Below are 20,101 nucleotides of genomic sequence, written 5' to 3' on the forward strand. Positions count from 1 at the left end.
AGCACTGAATGGTTGAAGTTCAACTTTTTGAAGAATTAGTTTGGTTCTGATGAGCCAAGCTGAGTCCCTACCCTGCAGCGGGTAGGTGGAGACCTGTGGTTTTGTTGTCCCCAGCGTCCCACTGTGCCACCAGCAGATAGAACGTGGGGTGCCCTGGGAATCCTGGCCGCCCTGCTGCAGCCATTCAGCAGCCAAATATCTGGGGGAATTTTGGAGCCCACTGCCACAAAGCACGAGGGCATGTCGTTTTCACAGAATATCTTGGTTTTCATTTGGAATCTGAACAAGAATCAATGCCAAAAGACCTTCTTCCTCTATGAAGGATGCCCAATGAAGGGCCTTCAGGACAAACAGTCAAGCTTAAAGAAATGGTAAATGAGCATAACTTAAATACGTTCATGAAACAAATTGGCTCCAAGCTCATCTACTGCTTTGTACAGCACTGGATGCCTCAGAGGAGCTCACGTTACTCCAAAATACCAAGGGTTAGAATTGGTACATTAGTTGTAGGACTGTCCTAAAGTTTAGCTTCTAAAGTGGAATGGGGTAAAGTAGAGAGATTCTGAAAACCTTCAGCAAGCAAATCCAGCTTGTGAAGGAGTTAAGTTACACAGCACACCTTCCACTCCTTCTGCCAGTTCCTTTCTCCCAGCTATTCAAACACAACATCAATCTCGCATTGATTTAGGGCAGCCAGCCCTACCCTGGTGCTTTGGATGCGTGCCCTCATCGCAAGCAAATGGCTCTTTTCTGCATTTTCCCTCAGAAGCAGGTGGCAGCAGATTTCAAACAAACCCACACCCATGTCTGCACTGCTTCTCAAGGGTGTGTTATGCTCATGGAAATAAGCCTAACCCCTCCATTTCATTTTCAACATTTTCTAAGCTCCTCACCCCCTGGGTTGATGGCAAAGTGACTCAGCAAGGCAAGCAAAGGGATTAAAGAGCAGCCAGAATCTTTTAAATGAATGGAAAAGTTTAGTGGCTCTGAAAGTATTTTCCTCTAAGACATATTTCAAAAACTGTAATAAAAATAATTACAGCTGAGTCTATTAACAAACAAAATTCAGGGCTAGAGTTGTAGAAGACAGAGTAGGGAGAAGCATGCAAATGTTATAAAATAAATGTATTATCACCTTTCCAAACTCCCTTAAATGTCTCTTTTCCTGTATTAGAAAAAAATTACTCTGGCTGGGCTGCTGCGTGCATGCTATAATTAAAACAATGTCTGTATTTTATTTTCAGTGCGGAGCGCATATTTATAGAGAGATAGCAAGACAAAGCTTTGCAAAGATTGAACACAGAGGCACTGCCACTAAGCGCCGGTGAACAACCTTGGGTCCGAGTCAGATTCAGCTCTGTGGCTTGCTGTTTGCTTGGTAATTCTGTGGACAGTAATGTCCTGGGGATATTGATTCTGCTTCTGGGGCTCATGGAATTGGAGGCCAAAGATAAGGTCCCTAAGTACCAACTGGCAGAAGAGTTAGACCTTGGGCTCCTCAGGAGTACACTCGTATCACAAATACGTATCCTTGTATGTTCTGTCCTTGTATGTATCCTCCTTGTATGTTCTGTCATATGTCTTCCATATCTTGCATTGATTTCTGCTCCTGCATTCATAGGAGAAGAATCAGATCTGCTCCATTTCGAGCTACACAAGTGAAGGGTTTGGGTGCTCTCCAGGAACGAGGGAGATGTAGATTCCAAACTCCTTTGGCCCAGAACTCAGCTTATTCGCTTTCCACAAAAGTGCTCTTTGCACAGGGCAACAATGCATAAAGAAGCCCTTTACTCACCTGCTCTCAGAACTGGGACATCTGAACGTTGAATGCAGAGAGCATTGCCTGCGGGAGCCAGTTTCAAACGTGTTTTTGTGCCATTTTCCCAAGCATACTGCTAACAGACTCACTCTTTGAAGATGTGTCCCTCTGTATAAAGCGTTTAAGGACCAAGAGCAGATGTGCTGTTGATACTCAAGCTAGATCTACAATTAACTCGTCTATATGTGGCCCTAGTGCTGTCACCCACCAGGATCCTGTTCATTGCAACACTTACGGGCCAACCCATCAACCTGAGCAACTAGAGGACTCAAGCACCACAGCTGCTGGTGTGGAAATCCTGGGTATCTGTATTTGTAAAATGAAAGGGTCAGAACTGCCAAGGAACAGCAGGTCCAAAAGGAACCATCTTTTCCTTCCTGCTTTAGGAAGGCAAGCAGAGGAAATGACAACACTGAAGACCAAAGTCAGTAAATGAAATGCCTTTTATTGATTTATTTACTCATTTGTGACCCTCTGTCATTTACTTTAATTGCACAGACCAAAATTAGTGATTGACTTGAATTTTTATGAGTTACAGCTTTTAAGCTTTTGCATTAGTATTAAGAGAAGATAAAATCACAGCTAAGTCTCTACACAGACTCAAAGAGGGGAAGGAACTTCTTACTACTCCTCATGCAAACTACCAACTGATTACTGGAGACTGAGGTTGAATTTAATTTGAGGAAAAAGTTCATTCTTACGAGTATGTTAATCTAATAACAAGCTAATTTATAACCTTTTCACAACTGATGTAATTTTCACATATTAGATAATAATTACAGGCATATTGAGCAATATTAATATTATTAAACAATGAACAGCCTTCTGAATATATACTACAGTAATGCAAAACCTGAATAATTTAAATGCCTTACCTAGTAGAAGAGCATAATTTTCCATTAGGACTTTCCTAAGCTTCTAGATATTTCTTCTTTTTTTCTTGCAGATTTGGAGTTTTAAAACAGATTAAATGCAACATTCACATTCACAAAAGGATTTATGCCTGATCCAAGAACGCTAGGGACACACATTTTCCGATCTTATACTATACCAACAAATTATGCCCATTAAGAAAAGGAGATATTACTCAGTGCAGTGTTGCCACGGAAGCCGATTTCTGAGTGCACTGATCTGACGTGTACCATGAGTTTTCCAAGAGACTAAAATGTATTGCTGCTGCTCTTCTCTATTTCCTGCTCTGTTGCAAGCATACACTAAATTTGGCTGCCACAAAATGTATGTTCTGTATGGGGAATATTATTATTGATAAAAGCATCCACCTTAAATATATAACTGATTCAATATGAATGAGTGCTCATCTCCCCCTCGATGCCTATCTATGAGTAACGGCCATGCCGCTGCGCAAATGATCTTCCTAACCTACGTTGTTATTGGTCCCAACCTTAAGTTTCAGTTGATACAAGGACTCCTACACAACAAGTGCACTAAAACAAAATCCTTCTAGTAAAACAAAATTATAAAAATAATTTAAAGCGTGAAGTTTCAGGTTATGTACATACATGCAATTCAAATATTCTTTTTTTCTTACAAAAAAATACCCGAATAGCAACACAAGACAATGGATTCCAAAAAACACAGGAATTTTGCCTCAAGGATTTAATCAACAGATTTTGAGAAAAAAACGCATCAAATATTCCAAAATGATTTATGAGCTATAAAAGGCTTGAGACATTGAAACTATATCAGCTGCATTAAAATTAAACAGGCTCCGTGTATATTGACGACAGGCTGAGAAAAAGAGTGAAAGAATAGAGAAAAGAGCAAATAAAAATACTGGTGAGGTCATAAGAGACACTGGTTCAACATCGAGCTGAAAGGATTACGTATAGGCAAGGAAAAACCTTTCTCCTTTACTCTTTTCAAAGAGATTGCATATTGTCAAGGTCCATTTCCATTACAGGAATACATTAAAATAATTTTTAATCTATATTCTATTTTCTGGCCTACAGAAGGTTTTCAAAGACACAGGAAAGACTCCACTTCTGCCAAGCAGATTAAAGAAAACTGCATTCCTACACATTTTAAATATACAGTTACACATCAAAATTCAAAACAGAAAAATAACTCAATGCAAATACTCAACAAAGACAGTATTATGGATTCTGATAAATCTGGGTGAAGCACGATTACGAGAGAAGTGCCTGAACTTGGTGAGGAGATCTGTGTAGTATCGTTTCTGGATCCTTATATTTATTCGAAGGATCCATCACAGCTGCATATAACTCACTGTAAGCTCTGCAGACCAGTTCTGTCGACTGCTTTATTATCTGCTCTCTAAAAAATAAAAATAAATTAACATAATTTGCAAATTGTAGGGATTTAACAATATACACTAAAAATATACATTAGAATTCAGTGTCAGTTACATTAAAAAGCCCTTTTACTTCAAATTTGAAAACAACTTAAAAGCTTTACAACAAGAGAAGGCTTTCCTGTCTGCATTGTATGTACACGAACTTACATATATGATTTTGATAAACAAGAAATTAGCATTTTTTATTTCTGCAATCATGAAAAAAAACTGTAGAAGGGAAAAAAAAAATCACAGACTCACAAAACGGTTTGGGTTGGAAGGGACCCTTAAGATCATCTGGTTCCAACCTCCTGCTATAGGGCAGGGACACCTCTCTCCAGACCAGGTCGCTCAAAGCCCCATCCAGCCTGGCCTTTCTCACTGATCTTTTTAAAAATACACTCAGTTTTCATCTGTGAGCAAAATATATTCTGTTTGCTTTATCTCGACAGCGCCTACTCCATAATCTGTCAGAGGAAGAGCTGAAAGTGATAGTGGCCAGAGATCTAGAACTTCCTACAGCCTTCTACCGACAATACCATAAAGCCTGCATCCTGTTATTTTTTCAGATCTAAATGAGTAACAATGCGTGGAGATTCCACGCTAAAATTAACAGGAAAATGTAATATTTTTTGAAGGCAAATATTTTTATTTTACAATGCTCACCGAATGCTTGCTTTGATCACCATGGTAATGTGTTTACAGTTATACATGCATTTTTATCCAACAAAAACATAATTATAACTATTTTACAGCCAAACCCATACAAACGGGACACCAGGAGAAGCTGAGGAAATGGAAATGACCGTGAACCCGAGTCCAGCCCTGCTGTAACTGATAGGCAGCAAAGGAATAAAATCACCAAAATTGCACTCATTAAAATCAGGGCTGAATTTACCAGCCTCTGACCACAGCGAGTGTGGACTGAAAAATTAGAAGAATTTTGAATACTGAGTGTGTAGAAATTTGTATTTTCGGGAAGAAATAAGAAATGGAAACGATGAGATATAGGTGAGACATACATTGTATTTTATGCCGATGCAAAGTATCCTGTTTTTCAACAAACACTGCCTGCTGTCCAATTACTAAATTATTAGAATACCTGAAAAACAGACTGTCATTATAAAAGCAGATCTAGAAATGCTCTTTTAGTGTTTTCAGGGTTTTCTGGTAAACAACTGTCTCAAGCACAGCTCAGGATCATTCAGCCGTGGTAACGTGACCCCCTTCTAAGGAAGTATGGCACAAAGAATTTTTATGGGACTAACTGCATCGCACCAAATAATACTGCATTAAAAGAAAAAGTTTATTAAAATATTCCAAAGGACTGAACAGCACCAAACGAGTCTCTCCATCAAATAATGTCAATGTCATTAATCAGTACATTAGGATTTCAGTTGCCATAACAACACGATCCATTTTATCACCAACACAAATGGCAGCACTTTCTAAAAATAATAATTCCAGCATTCAGTTCCTGGGATCCAACACAAATGAAAAGAGCTTTACAAGACCAGCAGCCACAGAAATAAATACCTTAAAACTTTTTTTAAATGAGCAAAGGAATTTGAAAGACAAGATTATACATGGGCCAGTGTTGGAGGGAATGCTCTTCATGGTCATAAAGCTTAAATAATATTGCCGGTGAGTATATAATACACTAGTCCCTTATCAAAAGTATGTGGTCTGCTTTTGAGAATCAAATAATTTCTGAGTTTTCCAGCTCAACAACTGGAACAGAGAATCACAATGATGTGATTTCAAGGAAGAAGTCTTCAAAACTGACACCAAATGTCTGTAAAAAGTAACTTGAAAGTGATAACTTTAAAATGATAGCACCGGTCAAATGTTTTACTTGAATTTTGAGAAACTCCAGAATTTTGCAGGTTTATTTCCTACAGAAAAAGCAACCTGAATACTAAGACCAAGATTCTGCGGGCGTCCATCTATGTAAATATGTATTTTTGAATGCTTTTATTTTTAACTCTGTGCAGAAGCCAACCTGCAACGTTGAGTTACAGCTGGTTAATAAACTCCTTTGTGTCAGCTGAGCTGTAGCAACTATAACAATCATCCTCACATAGGCTCCCCACTCACCTCTCTGCTGCCCAATGTTGCAAGATAACACAAATTTGGCTTAAATTTTGCCGAGAGAGGTTTAAAAAGTTCATAAATGGAGTAAGGCTAAGAGTGCATACATGACCAGTTTATCTTGGTTCATCTGACAGAAAGAAATGATTAAGTCTAGGCAATTTCAGTGCATGCCTACATCTTTATGGTAGCATAAAGTCTACCTCGAAAAAATTGCTTTTGTGTTAGCAGTGAAAAATTGAGGCTTTCAAAATTCATTTACCATTATTATGATTATAAAATAGACCTACATTAAGAAATATATATATACCGAGAGCTAAAATACTGGTTTAATAGCTCGACATCTAGAAGCTGAAGTTTCAATGCTTCTGTTACATTGCTGCTCAAGCTGCCTCATTTGAGCTGTACTGTCATAGAGCAACTCTTGTAAGACGGAGTCAGCTCTGCTGGTTGAACTGCAGGAACACTGACCCTAGCAGAGAGACCCAACAAACTGCTGAGAGGAACCAACATCCCCCATGCCAAGCTATGCACCAGGTGTATGGCATGAAACCGGAAGTCTCTGAGTGAGAAGAACTTGAGCAATAAATTCCCAGCAATAAATGTTTTTGCCTTGCTATATGGCACTTCTTTAATTGCAAGATGTTGTAATACAATCCCATTTGGAAGACAGGTAGCAGTAAAGAGAATCCAAATGTTAGAGTATTAACTCAAAATGTGATGTGCCAGTCACAGTTTCTCGTATCTTTCTTTCTTTAACATGCATTCTTGACAAAAACGTGAAAAATAACGTCAAGAAAACTTTTTGATCAGTGCAGCATATAATTCTCTGAATTAAAGTACCACAAAATGTCTTCATCTGGTTGGCATTTAATTGGAAAGAAATTTGTGGCATTTTCCTTAGCCTTAGGGTTCAGTTGGCCCTTATTTGTCATATTGCATGATATATTCATGAAAAAAGAGAAGAAATAAATTATGAACTCCTCACTTTTACACTTCAAAGGAAAAAAAAATCACTAACAAAAAAAAGCCATGTAAAAGTCATCTCAGAGCAATATTTAATAGCACAAAATGTCAATACTCTATAGTTAAAGACAACACATTTGATAATTTTAGTCTTAACGGAGCAGTGGGGGTAAAAGAAATCTTGAGTAGCGAATTAAATATTTCATCTGCCTTCAGAATGCTTACAAAATAGTTCTAAAACAGTTTACAACTAAAATGACAAAAAAATGCCAACACAGCACATGTTTAAAAGATATGAGCGTAACTCATTTTGATGGGGTCTATTAAATGAAGAGTAAGTACTTCAGAAATCTACAAAATTACACATTCCTGTTTTTCAAAAAGTGGTGAGTCAAAGCAAAATTGACCTGAAGTACAATGCAAATGTGATTACAGCTGATAACCTGAATTCTCATCATGAGCCACAAAAACCTGATCAAATTCATCTTTCTGATTACTATACAGGCATAATACAAATTCAAAGTTAAGATACTTACTTCACAGTGGCACTCAGAAGGAAATTCAGCTGGGACATCAACAGACTATCTGGAGCAGATAGATAGCGATCAAACTGAGCCTAGGGGCGGGAAAAAGAATATGAGATCAACACAGAAATAACTCATTATATGAAGACAGATAAAATACAGATCTCTGAAAAGTGGCTATATTAAAGAGGGATCTTCTTACTTGATATGATTTTCTTTTTTTATACATTTAAGATAGAAGCTAACTTAATATACAAATATTTAAGGCAAAGCTTAATAGTCTACAACAGCATCAAATCTCAGCACCTCTGTCACTAAAATTTCAAGTTTCTGACTCTTGAGGAGTAGGGGTGGAAGGGTGAAAAACGAGAAAGCAGCTTCCATATCTAAGTTTCCTATACAGCTAGTGTGTGAATGTATGCACCACTGAAGACCAAACCTACTCTATTCAGTGCAGAGGGAGCACTGTAAACTCCAGAAAGAAATCTAGTCTGTCCAAGTTACAACATGTTACTTTTTTACTTCTTTTTCCAAGAAGCTGCTGCTTTATAACCTAATGAGCAGTTAAGCTGGAAGAAACAAGACCAAGAGATCTACTTGAGGCTCCATGAGCTGCTTCCAGGCTTACTTCTCCTCCACACAATATAGTGAAAAATACTGCAGTGCTTTGATTTTATTAGTTTGGAGCACTAAGTAAGAATGTGACTGTTGTCTTCAAAAATCTACTGTGTAACTGTAGAGAAGATGGTGCTAGGTCTCAGAGGTGAATCCATGAGAGATAACAGACAAGTTCTTCTGTTCTCTCAAGAATAAGGAAAATTGCAATTAGATGATTAAATACAAGTTGGAAAATTCTCACCAGCAGTGTCATTATCACTCAACAAATTACCAAGAAACAACTTAGAAAAGCTATTTCTAGCACCTCCATCCTTGGAGTTACTCACTCATGTAAGGCCCTAGGCAACTTTATCTAGTAACAGCAATCTTCTGAAACACTAGATTAATCTTCTCAAGCTTGTAACTCCTAAAAGCCATGCCCATCATCATTTAAATGCACAAAACATGGACACAAATGACTAATAAGGTCAGCCACAGTTATCACAGGGTTATCTGCCCAGGTTGGGAATGCAGGGGAGATACACTTGAGAGAAGTATGTACTTTACTAGAACAGCATCAGTAAGCACATATGAGCAGCTTGAAAGTCTGCAACCTGGAAAAGTTCAAGTTGAGAGGCAGTGAATCTACCTGTATGTACTCTCTCTCCCTTATGGTTTAAATCCTAGGTAGCAGACAGACTACAGTGACTGACGAGATTTGTGTGGGCTTCATTTCAGCATACTGGATTCAAGTGTGTTCAAGCAAACATGCATTTAAAAAAGTTATGAGGAAAAAAAGATTTGGATTATTTTCTAACTTCTCAAGTAAAATTATTATTTACGACCACGAACCAGTAATACAGATTCAATTTAAAAAGATGGTCTCCAAGCTACAGTCTTTAAATTTCTTGCAGGTCTACAAGACTATGATAAGAAAAAGGTATTTTAGATGCAAAATGTATAAATATTGATAAGAATGCATGCTGATCTGAGTAAACCACTGAATGCTCTGTGCCAGAGCTCTGCTCTTCCAAGCAGCTTGGGATTCACTGGTTTAGAACTGGAATGGAAGAAAATAGGCTATACTGACACCACTAGGAGGGATTCAGCATTCTCAAAATGACCCATTTCCTGAATCAAAAGAGACAGAGCCTTTCCCTTCCAACAAATTCAAGCCCCTGTGTGATTTCAAGATTTATACTAGGATGTTTTTCATGGGGTGTGCGTGCACTGCTGGATGAGTAAGCCTTATTTACGGTTAAACTTTCAGAATAAAGCTAAACTTGGCTAAGAGCAAGAAGAGTGACAGATCATATGTTATTGCCTACTGAACTGTGATATTGCAATCTCTATGCAAAATAGCCTTCGCACACACAATGAAAAAGAATCAGCTGATAATCTGTTTTAAAATATAATGCAGCTTTCAGCTTAAATATATACATCTAACTACATATAACAAATATAAAGAGAGAAATAACTGTGGCATACACCCAGCGCTTAACTTTGAGTTTAGCTGAACTATTTGCATAAAATCAAAGCCTTAGGACTAAAATTATAAATGATAGCAGAACCTATATTTCAAAGCATTCAGGCAAAAAATAAATTCTAGTGATTAAAACTAATTAGAGCTAAGTATTTGCTTTTAGCAATTTAAGATGACTCATGGGATAACATTATTATAAGTAAAATTCTGCTTCTCAAGACTTAAAAACTAATATTCTATTACTACCAGTTCATAAATAATTTATGAATTTATTACTTCAAGTGGTCAAATTACTACAAATGAAGAAAATATTCCCAGACATGTAATTCAGCTACTCTTAAAGAGTATAACTGGTGAGATGAATATCTACTACACCACAAAATCAACAGAATTCTTTCCCAGGTCACAGCAACACTACCACAAAATGAAATTGTAAAATGCTTACCATTGCTACCTTCAGGGACATGGAATCCAGACTTGGCAAATTTGAAAGAGGACCCTAAGGGAAAAAGAATAAGTCACTCTAGCATTTGGAAAAAGACAAGAAATAAATTCTACAGTCTGTTTGTACTAAATTGTTACTTGGTCCTGCTACAGGATATTACGTTTGGAAACTGAATCACCACTCCAGTGCTGGAGTTCATTTGTATTCCACCACTCCCTTGGAGCAAAAAATTGGAATACTGTCTTTTTTGTATGTCCTTCAAGTTTTCCCCTCTTTTCACCATTAAACAACAAAACCTGGAAGAAGTCTTCTATGAGGTCTGGGATAAAAACTGAGCTAGCAACTATCCAAATGGCCTTAGTCTATCCAAATGGCCTTAGTGTTCCAGGATTACAGAGGACAACCTCCACCTCTTCATCTATTCCTGGACCACGCAGAATTCAACTCTGCTCCCCAGTAAGCCTTCTGTGTTTAGATGGCATTACAGTGCATATATGCTGCCTAACCCCTCTAATGAATCCTGTAACAATCTCACCCCTGCAGCCAGGCAGAGGACAGACACGAAAGAAAATTACTACTGGAAATTCTATCCACATTCTATTAAACAATCTGCTCTGGTCTATTTGAAATTGGTTTTAGAAGAGGAGATAAGCTTATGAATAGGAAATCAAACTGAGTTACTAATTTCTGCATTTAAAGTGGTTCTCCAAAAAAATCTGTTGAGTTTGGGCACTTTATGTAAAAATACTGGCTAGAGAAAGAACAGGAAACTCTCCAACACAGTACCACTTTCTCCAGAAATCACCACTCTTCATCTTCACAAAAGATCACAGGCACAGGTGAAGGGAAGACGGGACGTACTAAGAACTACCACGTAAGAATTGTTCAAAAGAAACAAAGAGCACGAGCCCCAAATGCCAGTTTTCAACTTGGTCTAACAAATCCAGTGTTTTCCCTTTTAGAACCAGACCGTCTTGGCTCTAGAACAGGTAAAGCAGTGAATAGAGCCAAAAAGCTACTATCAAACTCATCTAAAATTACAATTATACTCACTCAACATTTTTTCCACAGACCCAAAAAAGCAGTAATTGTCTAATGCATGCAAGGTATCTACTCCAGAAACGGATACCACAGTTGAAAAAAAAGTGAATGTTACATGCACAGGAGGTCCAGAATGTCCTGTGTATTGTGGAAGGGGTATACAAACTCACTACTTGTATTTTAGAGCCAGCTCCACTCTAACAATATCTGAGGGATATTATACTACCTATACAGTTGTTCTGAGAACATATGTACACAGCTAAGGCAGAAGGAATGATGCATCCCAAACCCACCAGGCTTGCTGAACACAGAGCATGAGGAAAATCTGTGCTTGAAAGGTATCTTTGTCTAATAGTCCTGGCACCATAAGAAAAATCAACAGAGTTTTTGCTTTCACTCAACACTTAATTTGCAAAAATAACAATGCCAAAGTTCTTCTAGTCAGCAGGTACACACTACTTTCTGAATACAACCAGTACACTATCTTACCTGCTCTGGTTTGTGTTGCTGCACAGAGTTATATATGTAACTTAGACCAGCTCTAGTTAAGACGTAGGAAGCTTGTTCATTTATGAGTGTATCTAAATGAGCTTCAATCTGAAATTTTAAGCATAAGATATTTACAAAATATGCATGAGAATATAAAATAAACTAACTGGAGTTTAAATGTCTAGAAACACAAATAAGAAAAGGAAGATGATTAATAAACAAGGGAAAAACATAAACACATACAGCATAATTACTGTATCCATTTACATCTTCTGAATTATGAGGAACCAGTAATAAAATTATTGATAGTTCTTTACAGAAGAGCCTCACTTTTTTGTATTAGTAAATTCAACAGCACTAAAAATAAAAAAATGAAAGCTCTTAAATTTTTTTTATCATTTTATTCTATTACAGTTCTTTGAAAATATGTGATAAAAATCACCCAGCTTATTGAAAATATCAAAACCTATCAAAAATATTGACAACATTGTGGCAGCTTTATAATAAACAACATGCAAAAAATGACAGTGTCTAAAAAGGAAAATGAAATTGAAACTAAAACATAGAATAGAATCATAGAATCCTCAGGGTTGGAAGGCCATGTAGTTCAACTCCCCTGCAATGAACAGGGACATCCACAACTAGATCACGTTGCTCAGAGCCCTGTTCAGCTTCTCCTTGTAAGTCTCCAGGGAAGGGCAACCACAGCTCAGGGCAACCTGCGCCAGTGCCTCCATACCCTCACTGTAAAAGACTTTTTCCTTATATCCAACTTAAATCTCTTTAAGCTTGAAACCATTTCCCCAATAATCAGTAAGTAATAATCTTCTCCCATAATCAGTAAGGCTTCTAAACTCAATACTATTACCCATGTGTTTAAAAAATTTGACTGAAAGAATAACAATTACAGAAAACCTAATCAATAAATCCAGTCACAGCAAAAGGAATCACGTTTGAGTAATCTGGGAAGATTTGTTATTAAACATATTTTTACAGATCACTCTCCCATATTTATTTCTCTTCTAACCTTAAGGAAAATCTAAAATTCATAATATATCAAACTCTAGTAAAACATAAGACTTCTATGTTTGATATTTAAAAGCATTCACATTTTTACTTTCTAAAATTGTTTAGAAAAATGCACTTTTTACAAATCAGGGGGGAAATCTTACTATTTCGATTTGGAGATTTTAACTGTCTTCAGGAGTTTTCTTTTTTTCCTATGAAAAATGCTTCTTACTTAATATGCCATTCTACCTTCACTTTGATAATCTACTTATGTATAATCTTAGAGTTTTTTTTTCAATCTATTTCTGTATTCGTGGAACACTTGAAGAAAGCAATTGGTATTAAATGCATAACCTTCAGTTCTACTGCTTATTTTAAAAAATAAATCAATTACAACATTTACTGTGAATAAGAAGCTCTGATAATGGAGGTTCAAAATGCCCCAGACAGTTTGGTGAGGTTTTCTGTTTGTTTCCCAGCTAAAAGGTGCTAGAAATTCTAATGAGGAGTAGAAAGGGAAAAATGGCTCACAGCCAATCTTTACTGATGCTTTCAAATGAGAAGCTGTGACTCTTTTTCTCCCCGAAGTCTTCAAGCTCCAAAAACTCTCCCGAGAGGTATTGCAGAGATTATTATATAGCAAAACTATAAACGGGCAATGCCTACGTTTTTTCCAACTGAATGGTTTATAGACTACATTTCCATTTTGAAATGGTACCAAATGTGATCAACTAACCCGCCACATGAGGTGAAACCTAACAAATGAGAATGGAAAGGTAGAAAGAAGCACTGAAGTAGTGACCTCAGGTATACTGTACTAACATTCCCATAGGATGGAACACAGCCAGCTGTTTCACTGAGCTTTCAAATTCTATTGGCTTCAATTCACACAGTTTGCAAGTGAACTAGAGTAATTAGAATGACTCGGAAAATGAGAGTTTTCATTGACATGGGTTTATCTGTGACTAAAATAAAACTTTCCTAATTTTTTTTGTATGTTTGAAATAAAGGATGCTGGGTACCATCATCGACTCTGATACTTGTTATTGGCTTATACCAAGAGCTCCACTTATCCCATTTCCTTGACTTAGAACTGTTCCAAACCCAATATTTTTAAAGACAAATATGTTCACGTCACAACTTACAGTCTGCAAAACAAAACAAAACCAGTAGTAAGCTTATTTTCAGTTGGGCTAGTAAGGCTCACCTGAAACTGTAACATTTCTAGACGTTTGTCAGTGAACTCAAAGAGAGCCAAAGTAGTCTTCATCATATAAAGTGAATTTACCATGAAGGTTGCCATGTCAGCTGTGCCCAAATTACTAGCAGACATAGTACACATCTGTAACAATGGATCTAGCACACAAGACAGAACCTAAAATAGAAAACACAAAGAAAAGAGGGAGGAGGGGAAAGAAATTATGTCACATGAGGCATCTAAGCTCATTCCGTCTCTATCATGTATTTATTCTCCAAAGCAGAAGAAAAATGAGAGGCTCCAACTGTGAAAGCAGTTTTCTACTGGATTTGTCAGCAGGTGATCAGCTACCATAGTGATGGGAAAAGTACAAAAACCTGAGAATAGATTCTAACATAGTAGGAGGAGGAGTAACCCAGATTAGATAATTGGCAATTGTGCAATCCTGATGGAGTATTTACTTAATGGAGTAGTAATTGGATAACAGAATGTAGACACTGTGCTAAGAGTAGCACTCCATACTGTACTGTAATTATCCACTTAGTTAGTCACCATCTTATTCACATTGAAAACTTGAGTTTGGAAGAAGGCTCCAAAATGGGACCCAAAGAAAAAGATTAATGGACCAAGACTAATGCAAATTTACTTCCCCTCTCCCCCCTCCCCTTTTCTCAAAGCTCCCTTATACCTGCACAAAGTCAGCCTGACGGGCATCCAGTGGAACAACGGATGAGTCATGAGATGCCAGAACCTCTCGAAGCAAATTAAGTGTCTGGTTTAGTGCAGAGCTTGGGCCAAGATCAGGAGGTGGGAGTTCAACCTAAAGAACAAGATAATCTGGTTTTGTTGTTTTTTTTTTTTAATTCCGTTTACAGCAAACTTCATCAAACCTGTACAAAAGGCACAAATGCAACCACCTAATAACAAAATTACACATTGCCATCCAGAGAAGAACTTTAATATGAGACTGGAAAAATCTAGCACATTTCAGATAATAACTGCCTAAAACTTTCAGAGTAATCACCCTGTTCGGTAACAAAAAAGCAAAACCGAATTTCTCCCCTCATTCAAAGTATGCCTGTTTTACAACCTAGGGATTTAGAGAAACTCAAATTCTACAGTTTCCGGTAGTAAAAAATATATATACATATATATATTTGCTAGATTAGGTACCAGAGAACAGTCACACTGCTGACACCACTGAGTTTACTCTGAGCAGGGCTGTCTTGTCCTTCCTGTCTTCATCGATGGCTCAAACTAGCTTCTTGCTGCCTCCAGACCCCCACCTACTACAACCCAGGCTGCTGTCCTCATTTCCTTCTGACAACAAGCCTTCTCCCTCTTTCCTGCCTACTGCCTATTCAAAGGCAAGCACTAGTCTGGCCAGATTATGTGGGAGTAAGAAGACCCCAGGAACACAGAGCAAGTGAATACTTCACAGCATAATCTCTTTCCACAAGGATGTAGGGAGAACAAAGTGGCTTCGTCTGGGACTAGCTTCCATGTCTCACTCAAGGTGTGTTGGTGCAGCAGAAACAGGCAGTATTTTGCAAATCTCTTAAAATTTCTGCTCCGTAAGAAAAGAAGGTAGTTCTGGATGGTCCCTCTAGGCATAGCCAATGTGCTCCTCATCTGTTGCTAAAACTTATCAAACAAGAACTCTTTTGCATCCTTCTGAACACAAAGTGTTTCTCTGCACTCATTTTCCAAGAGGTAGTATAGCCAATTCGAGGAACAGTTGTTGTTCAGCATAAACAGTTGAAAATTGTAAACAGATATTCTCCTAGCAATGAAGTTACAGTAATTCGAAAAGAAGCACTTACTACTCGGTGCTGTTTAGTAGCAAAGTCTACTGAAATTTACAGCAGTGAGTGACTTCCTTCTTGTTTATTCTTGTTATATTAGGGGTATTGATCGTGCCCTGAACACACTGTTCTCAGACCTGAAATGGACCGTGTTCAGGGATATTTTGTCATTAATTTGAGACTAGAGTCTGATAGGGCTTTCACTCCCAATACAGATACAGATCATGGCAATGATAATTTCAGGCTTCTTTACACAATTACAGAATTTTTGCCCCTTCAAGTAGATGATGGTCAGAAGCCTCTAAATTAGCTTCAACTTTCACTTAACCTGTTCTTTTGAAGTTCCCCATTCCCACCTAGAAGATAGCAGACAACATAACTGGAGAAGAAAACATTATAAGAAAAGAGGTTAAGATCTTTGAATTCTGTTTGAGCTAGCTTAAAATTCCTGACTACTTCAGAGGTAGAATTATCAGTAAGTTTAGGGAAAATGAATGCAATGCTATATTCATGCAAAAATTTAGAATGAATCTAAGTTTTTTTTTCAGAATTAGAAAATTTTACAACAGTTACAGACATTAATTTGTGAAAGCTAAATTGCTATTTTGATTAAAATAAAAAAGTGATGTCCTAAATGTTTTATAAAAATTATTACAAATAATTCTATTTCCATGGAAAGAGATTTGCTGAATTCTGCCTTTAAAGCAATTGGTTCACACACATGCCAGACAGGAGCCAGCTAAAAACTTCTCAAAGAATTCAGCAGTAGCTAGCTCAACAGTATTAAAATGTACTCTAATGATATGAAGAATCTAATGAGCTCTAACCAAAATATCAGTCACGCAAGAACTAGCCCAATTAGCTGTTCATCCATATAAAGAAAATAATTCCCAGTTTTTAAACTCTAATACATTAAATAGAAACGTGTTCTCCTAAAATAGGTTTAGCATAAAAGGTTCTGTCCTCATTTAAGCTTCTTAGCTCTGAAATGCAAGTTCTGAAGGGCCACTCAGTGGGAGACGATTACTAAGCAAATGATCTAGCATAATTTTTGTTTATATTAAATACAGTTAATTCTAGTAAGTACTGATACAGACATCAAGGAGAGCAGCGCTGTTAGTAGCCCATATGTGCACCTGCAAATACTGAAAATACTATATGGATAACGCAATCAGAACTATTTATATACTGCACTACCTGACCATTAGAAAGTTACCAGTACAGAAAGACATGGACTTACTGGAGCCAAGTCCACTGAAGGTCCACAAAGACCACGAAGGCTCTGGGATATTTCATACAAGAAGAGGCTGAGGGTGCTGGGGCTGCTCAGTCCTGAGAAGAGGTGGCTCAAGGGGGATGTTATCAATGTCTATGAAAACTTCATGGGAAGAATAAAGAAGAAGGAGCCAAGGCTCTTCTCAGTAGTGTCCAGTGACAGGTTAAGAGGCAACATGCACAGACTGAAACACATGAAGTTCCAATGGATTTCAGTGTGAAGTTAGTTAAATGATAGAGATAGCTGCACCATGAGGTTCTGCAGTCTCCAACCTTGGAGATCAAAATCAAATCAAAAACTCCATGAGACACAGTCCTCAGCAACCTGCCCTAGATGACAGTTTGAACAGGAAGGCTGGACTAGAGGATCTCCAGAAGCTCCTGCTGACCTCATCCATTCTGCCATTCTGTGACAGCAGTGTTAAACAAAGCAAGACAGTAATTTTAAATACACACAGTTCCATATAAAGCACTGCTCAGACAGAAACAAAATGCTGGTGGCTTTCTGAAGGGACTGCTCAGCTTTTAAATTTGACTTTTAAAAACCTCACTGGCAAGAAGGTAGAGACAAAGCACTGAAGGTAGATGCTTCACTCTAGAAAATGAAATAACCTTCACCAGAGTTAAACAACTGCAGCATAAGAAACCTGAGTGCACATCTACCAGAACAGCTTAAGAGCGGCTGTCCTAATTTCTTCTGAGCCCTGTTAGGATCCTACAGAGACCACCATAGATTCCAAAGTATAATGCCTAATGGCAAGCTTTTCTTCTCAGCTATCTCTAAGTTGGACTGGAAAGAACAGATAACAGAAAAAATTCTCGTTAGCTTTGCTTTCTTCAAATGGATCGTTTCAGACCTTGACACCATTCAAACCACAACACCAACATATCTCATTTCAACTGTCCCACGGCAGGTTTCCCAGAAACCTAAGAGGTTTCATTCTGAAGGGAACCAAATTATGAGGAAAAAGTTCACAGTTACTCCCGTGCAATGCTTTAATATCTCTTCCACTGACAAACTTAACAGATTATGGAAACATAACATTTAATTTGCATACATCCAGTATAAAAAGAACAGCATTAAGTGACACAAATTCCTTTGGCTACTTTACTCATCATCTTCATCTTCAGATAGCCCTGACAGGTTAGCTCACTTTAGAATCCTTATGATGCCTTTCATTCAATTAACTTCTGTGCTATAAATTATCCCTTCATTTAATAATTGTTCTGGAGTATTATCGAAATGAGATAGTAAGGACAGATGTGCTTGAAGACTCCCTTATAATTAGCTGCTTTAATAAAACATGCTGATGCAATGGGTTGATTAAAATGCCTCACCAGTGGACTCACGATTCTAAATACCAATTCTCTCAACATGAGACAACAGTCCATCTACTCCAGTGCACTAGGTGCTTTGAACTTTGCTTCCAATCTCAGGGGAATATTTTCTGTTTTCTGATAGTTCTGATTTAGTATTTTCTCCTGGACTTTTTCATCATGTGTAAAATGGTAATCTGCACCAGGATGTTTTTAATTAGATCCAGACATTGAGTGACACGAAAAGAACCCTAAATCCTTAAGCATTTGGTTTATCAGTGCATGGTCAAAGGAAACATTAAGGACTGGACCAATAGTTCCAAACCCCATCCCTAGCACTGTTGTCCAAAAAAGATATAAAGAAAACAAATACCAACAACATTTCCAAATCAGGGACACTAACACAGACCAAACCCCATTCTGGTTGAACAACAAAGGTATTCTAAGCCAGAAACTAACCACTGTTACCAGAGCTAGAAAGCACAGGAAAGACTGCCCGACACTGCTTTTGAAAGATAAAAGCCCATAAAACAATGTAAGGGAGAGGCAGTGTTTGTAATAAAAGCTGGTCCACTGAACTTTCAATGTGACAGAGAGTTGGGAATGCACAGCCTCTGAATGATGCCAGTGTTGAGCTTTAGGACAACCTGAGAATCTCAAAGCTGTGAATGGTACTTTAAACCTCGAAAACAAAGTAGCTTTGGAAAGATAGTCACCAAACTTCAGAACAGCTTTCAAGAAGTACAGAAGCCAAAGAGACTTCCTCGTGTTCTGCCTTTCTTACAATAAAAATGAACTTATGTTCAGGCAGTATGATGAACGTATCTATTGTACAGACTTCAGATCCTAAGGAGCCGCCTGAGAAGTGTGAATGAGAACACGATAAAAAGAGATTCTCAGAACGCAGAATGTGAAGTTGTGAGAATTGCTGACTACATTATTTTCAGATTATAACCAGAATGCTTGATGTTTTCTGATGTAATTAAAAAAATGCTCATAGGAAAATGCTTCTGAGCAAGTCAGTAAGCACTGTGAAGTAACTAGGGATTTCCCTGTATCATCTACAATGATGATTTGACAACCAAAGAGGGAGAATCCTGATCTAAGACTGCCTTTAAGATTCCATACAGCTTTGTGCCTGCGGAACTATTTATGCAATATGGGACTCTTTCTCAAAAATAGATGTGTACTGGAAGCTGCTTTCTTGCCCTATAAAGAACAGCCTGAAATCTCAGTTTCCCATTGTGCTTCAGAAACAAAACACCAGGTAGTTTGAAGGCAGTTTTCCTCCCAGCATAATCAATAACCCAGGGAATTAGTTTTTCTATGGTAATGAGGACAGAAACACATCTCTGTCCTGTCATTCCTCTACATTCAAAGGAAAGGGTCTTAAAGAGTTAGCATGCTCAGTGAAACCTGCTTTGTCTACGAAGTAAAACCTGCTTTGTCTAAGAGGTTTGCACATTATTTCTATTTAACAGCAAGTTTTGCTTAAATACTACTCTTGTCTATCAACTGTAAAACTGTAGATACTAGAAAAAACATTCCACAGCAAGACACAACAACACATCAGTTAAATCTAGACAGTTGTCCCCACGCTAAAGCACAACAGAATTTGCACAGAGCTGAAGAAACACATCAAGTTACAAATTCACCAGTAATGATGACTACATCTTCTGGAATTCAGTAGCTATGAACAGTAAATACAAAAACACTTATATTCTCTCTA

General features: G+C 37.6%; 1 protein-coding gene across 1 annotated transcript in view; it reads right to left on the minus strand.

Moving 5' to 3' along the window:
- COG6 (component of oligomeric golgi complex 6) overlaps positions 2,245 to 20,101 on the minus strand; it is a 48,380-nt gene continuing 30,523 nt past the window's right edge. The window contains exons 14-19 of the mRNA XM_021377184.1: positions 14,664 to 14,795; positions 13,985 to 14,152; positions 11,770 to 11,877; positions 10,240 to 10,293; positions 7,727 to 7,806; positions 2,245 to 4,114 (exon numbers count right to left, since the gene is read on the minus strand). Coding sequence (XP_021232859.1) covers positions 3,967 to 4,114; positions 7,727 to 7,806; positions 10,240 to 10,293; positions 11,770 to 11,877; positions 13,985 to 14,152; positions 14,664 to 14,795 — 690 coding nt within the window. The 3' untranslated portion in view covers positions 2,245 to 3,966. The remainder of the gene's footprint in view (positions 4,115 to 7,726; positions 7,807 to 10,239; positions 10,294 to 11,769; positions 11,878 to 13,984; positions 14,153 to 14,663; positions 14,796 to 20,101) is intronic.

The sequence above is a fragment of the Numida meleagris genome, chromosome 1 (assembly GCF_002078875.1).
Source record: "Numida meleagris isolate 19003 breed g44 Domestic line chromosome 1, NumMel1.0, whole genome shotgun sequence".
NCBI classification, from domain to species: domain Eukaryota; kingdom Metazoa; phylum Chordata; class Aves; order Galliformes; family Numididae; genus Numida; species Numida meleagris.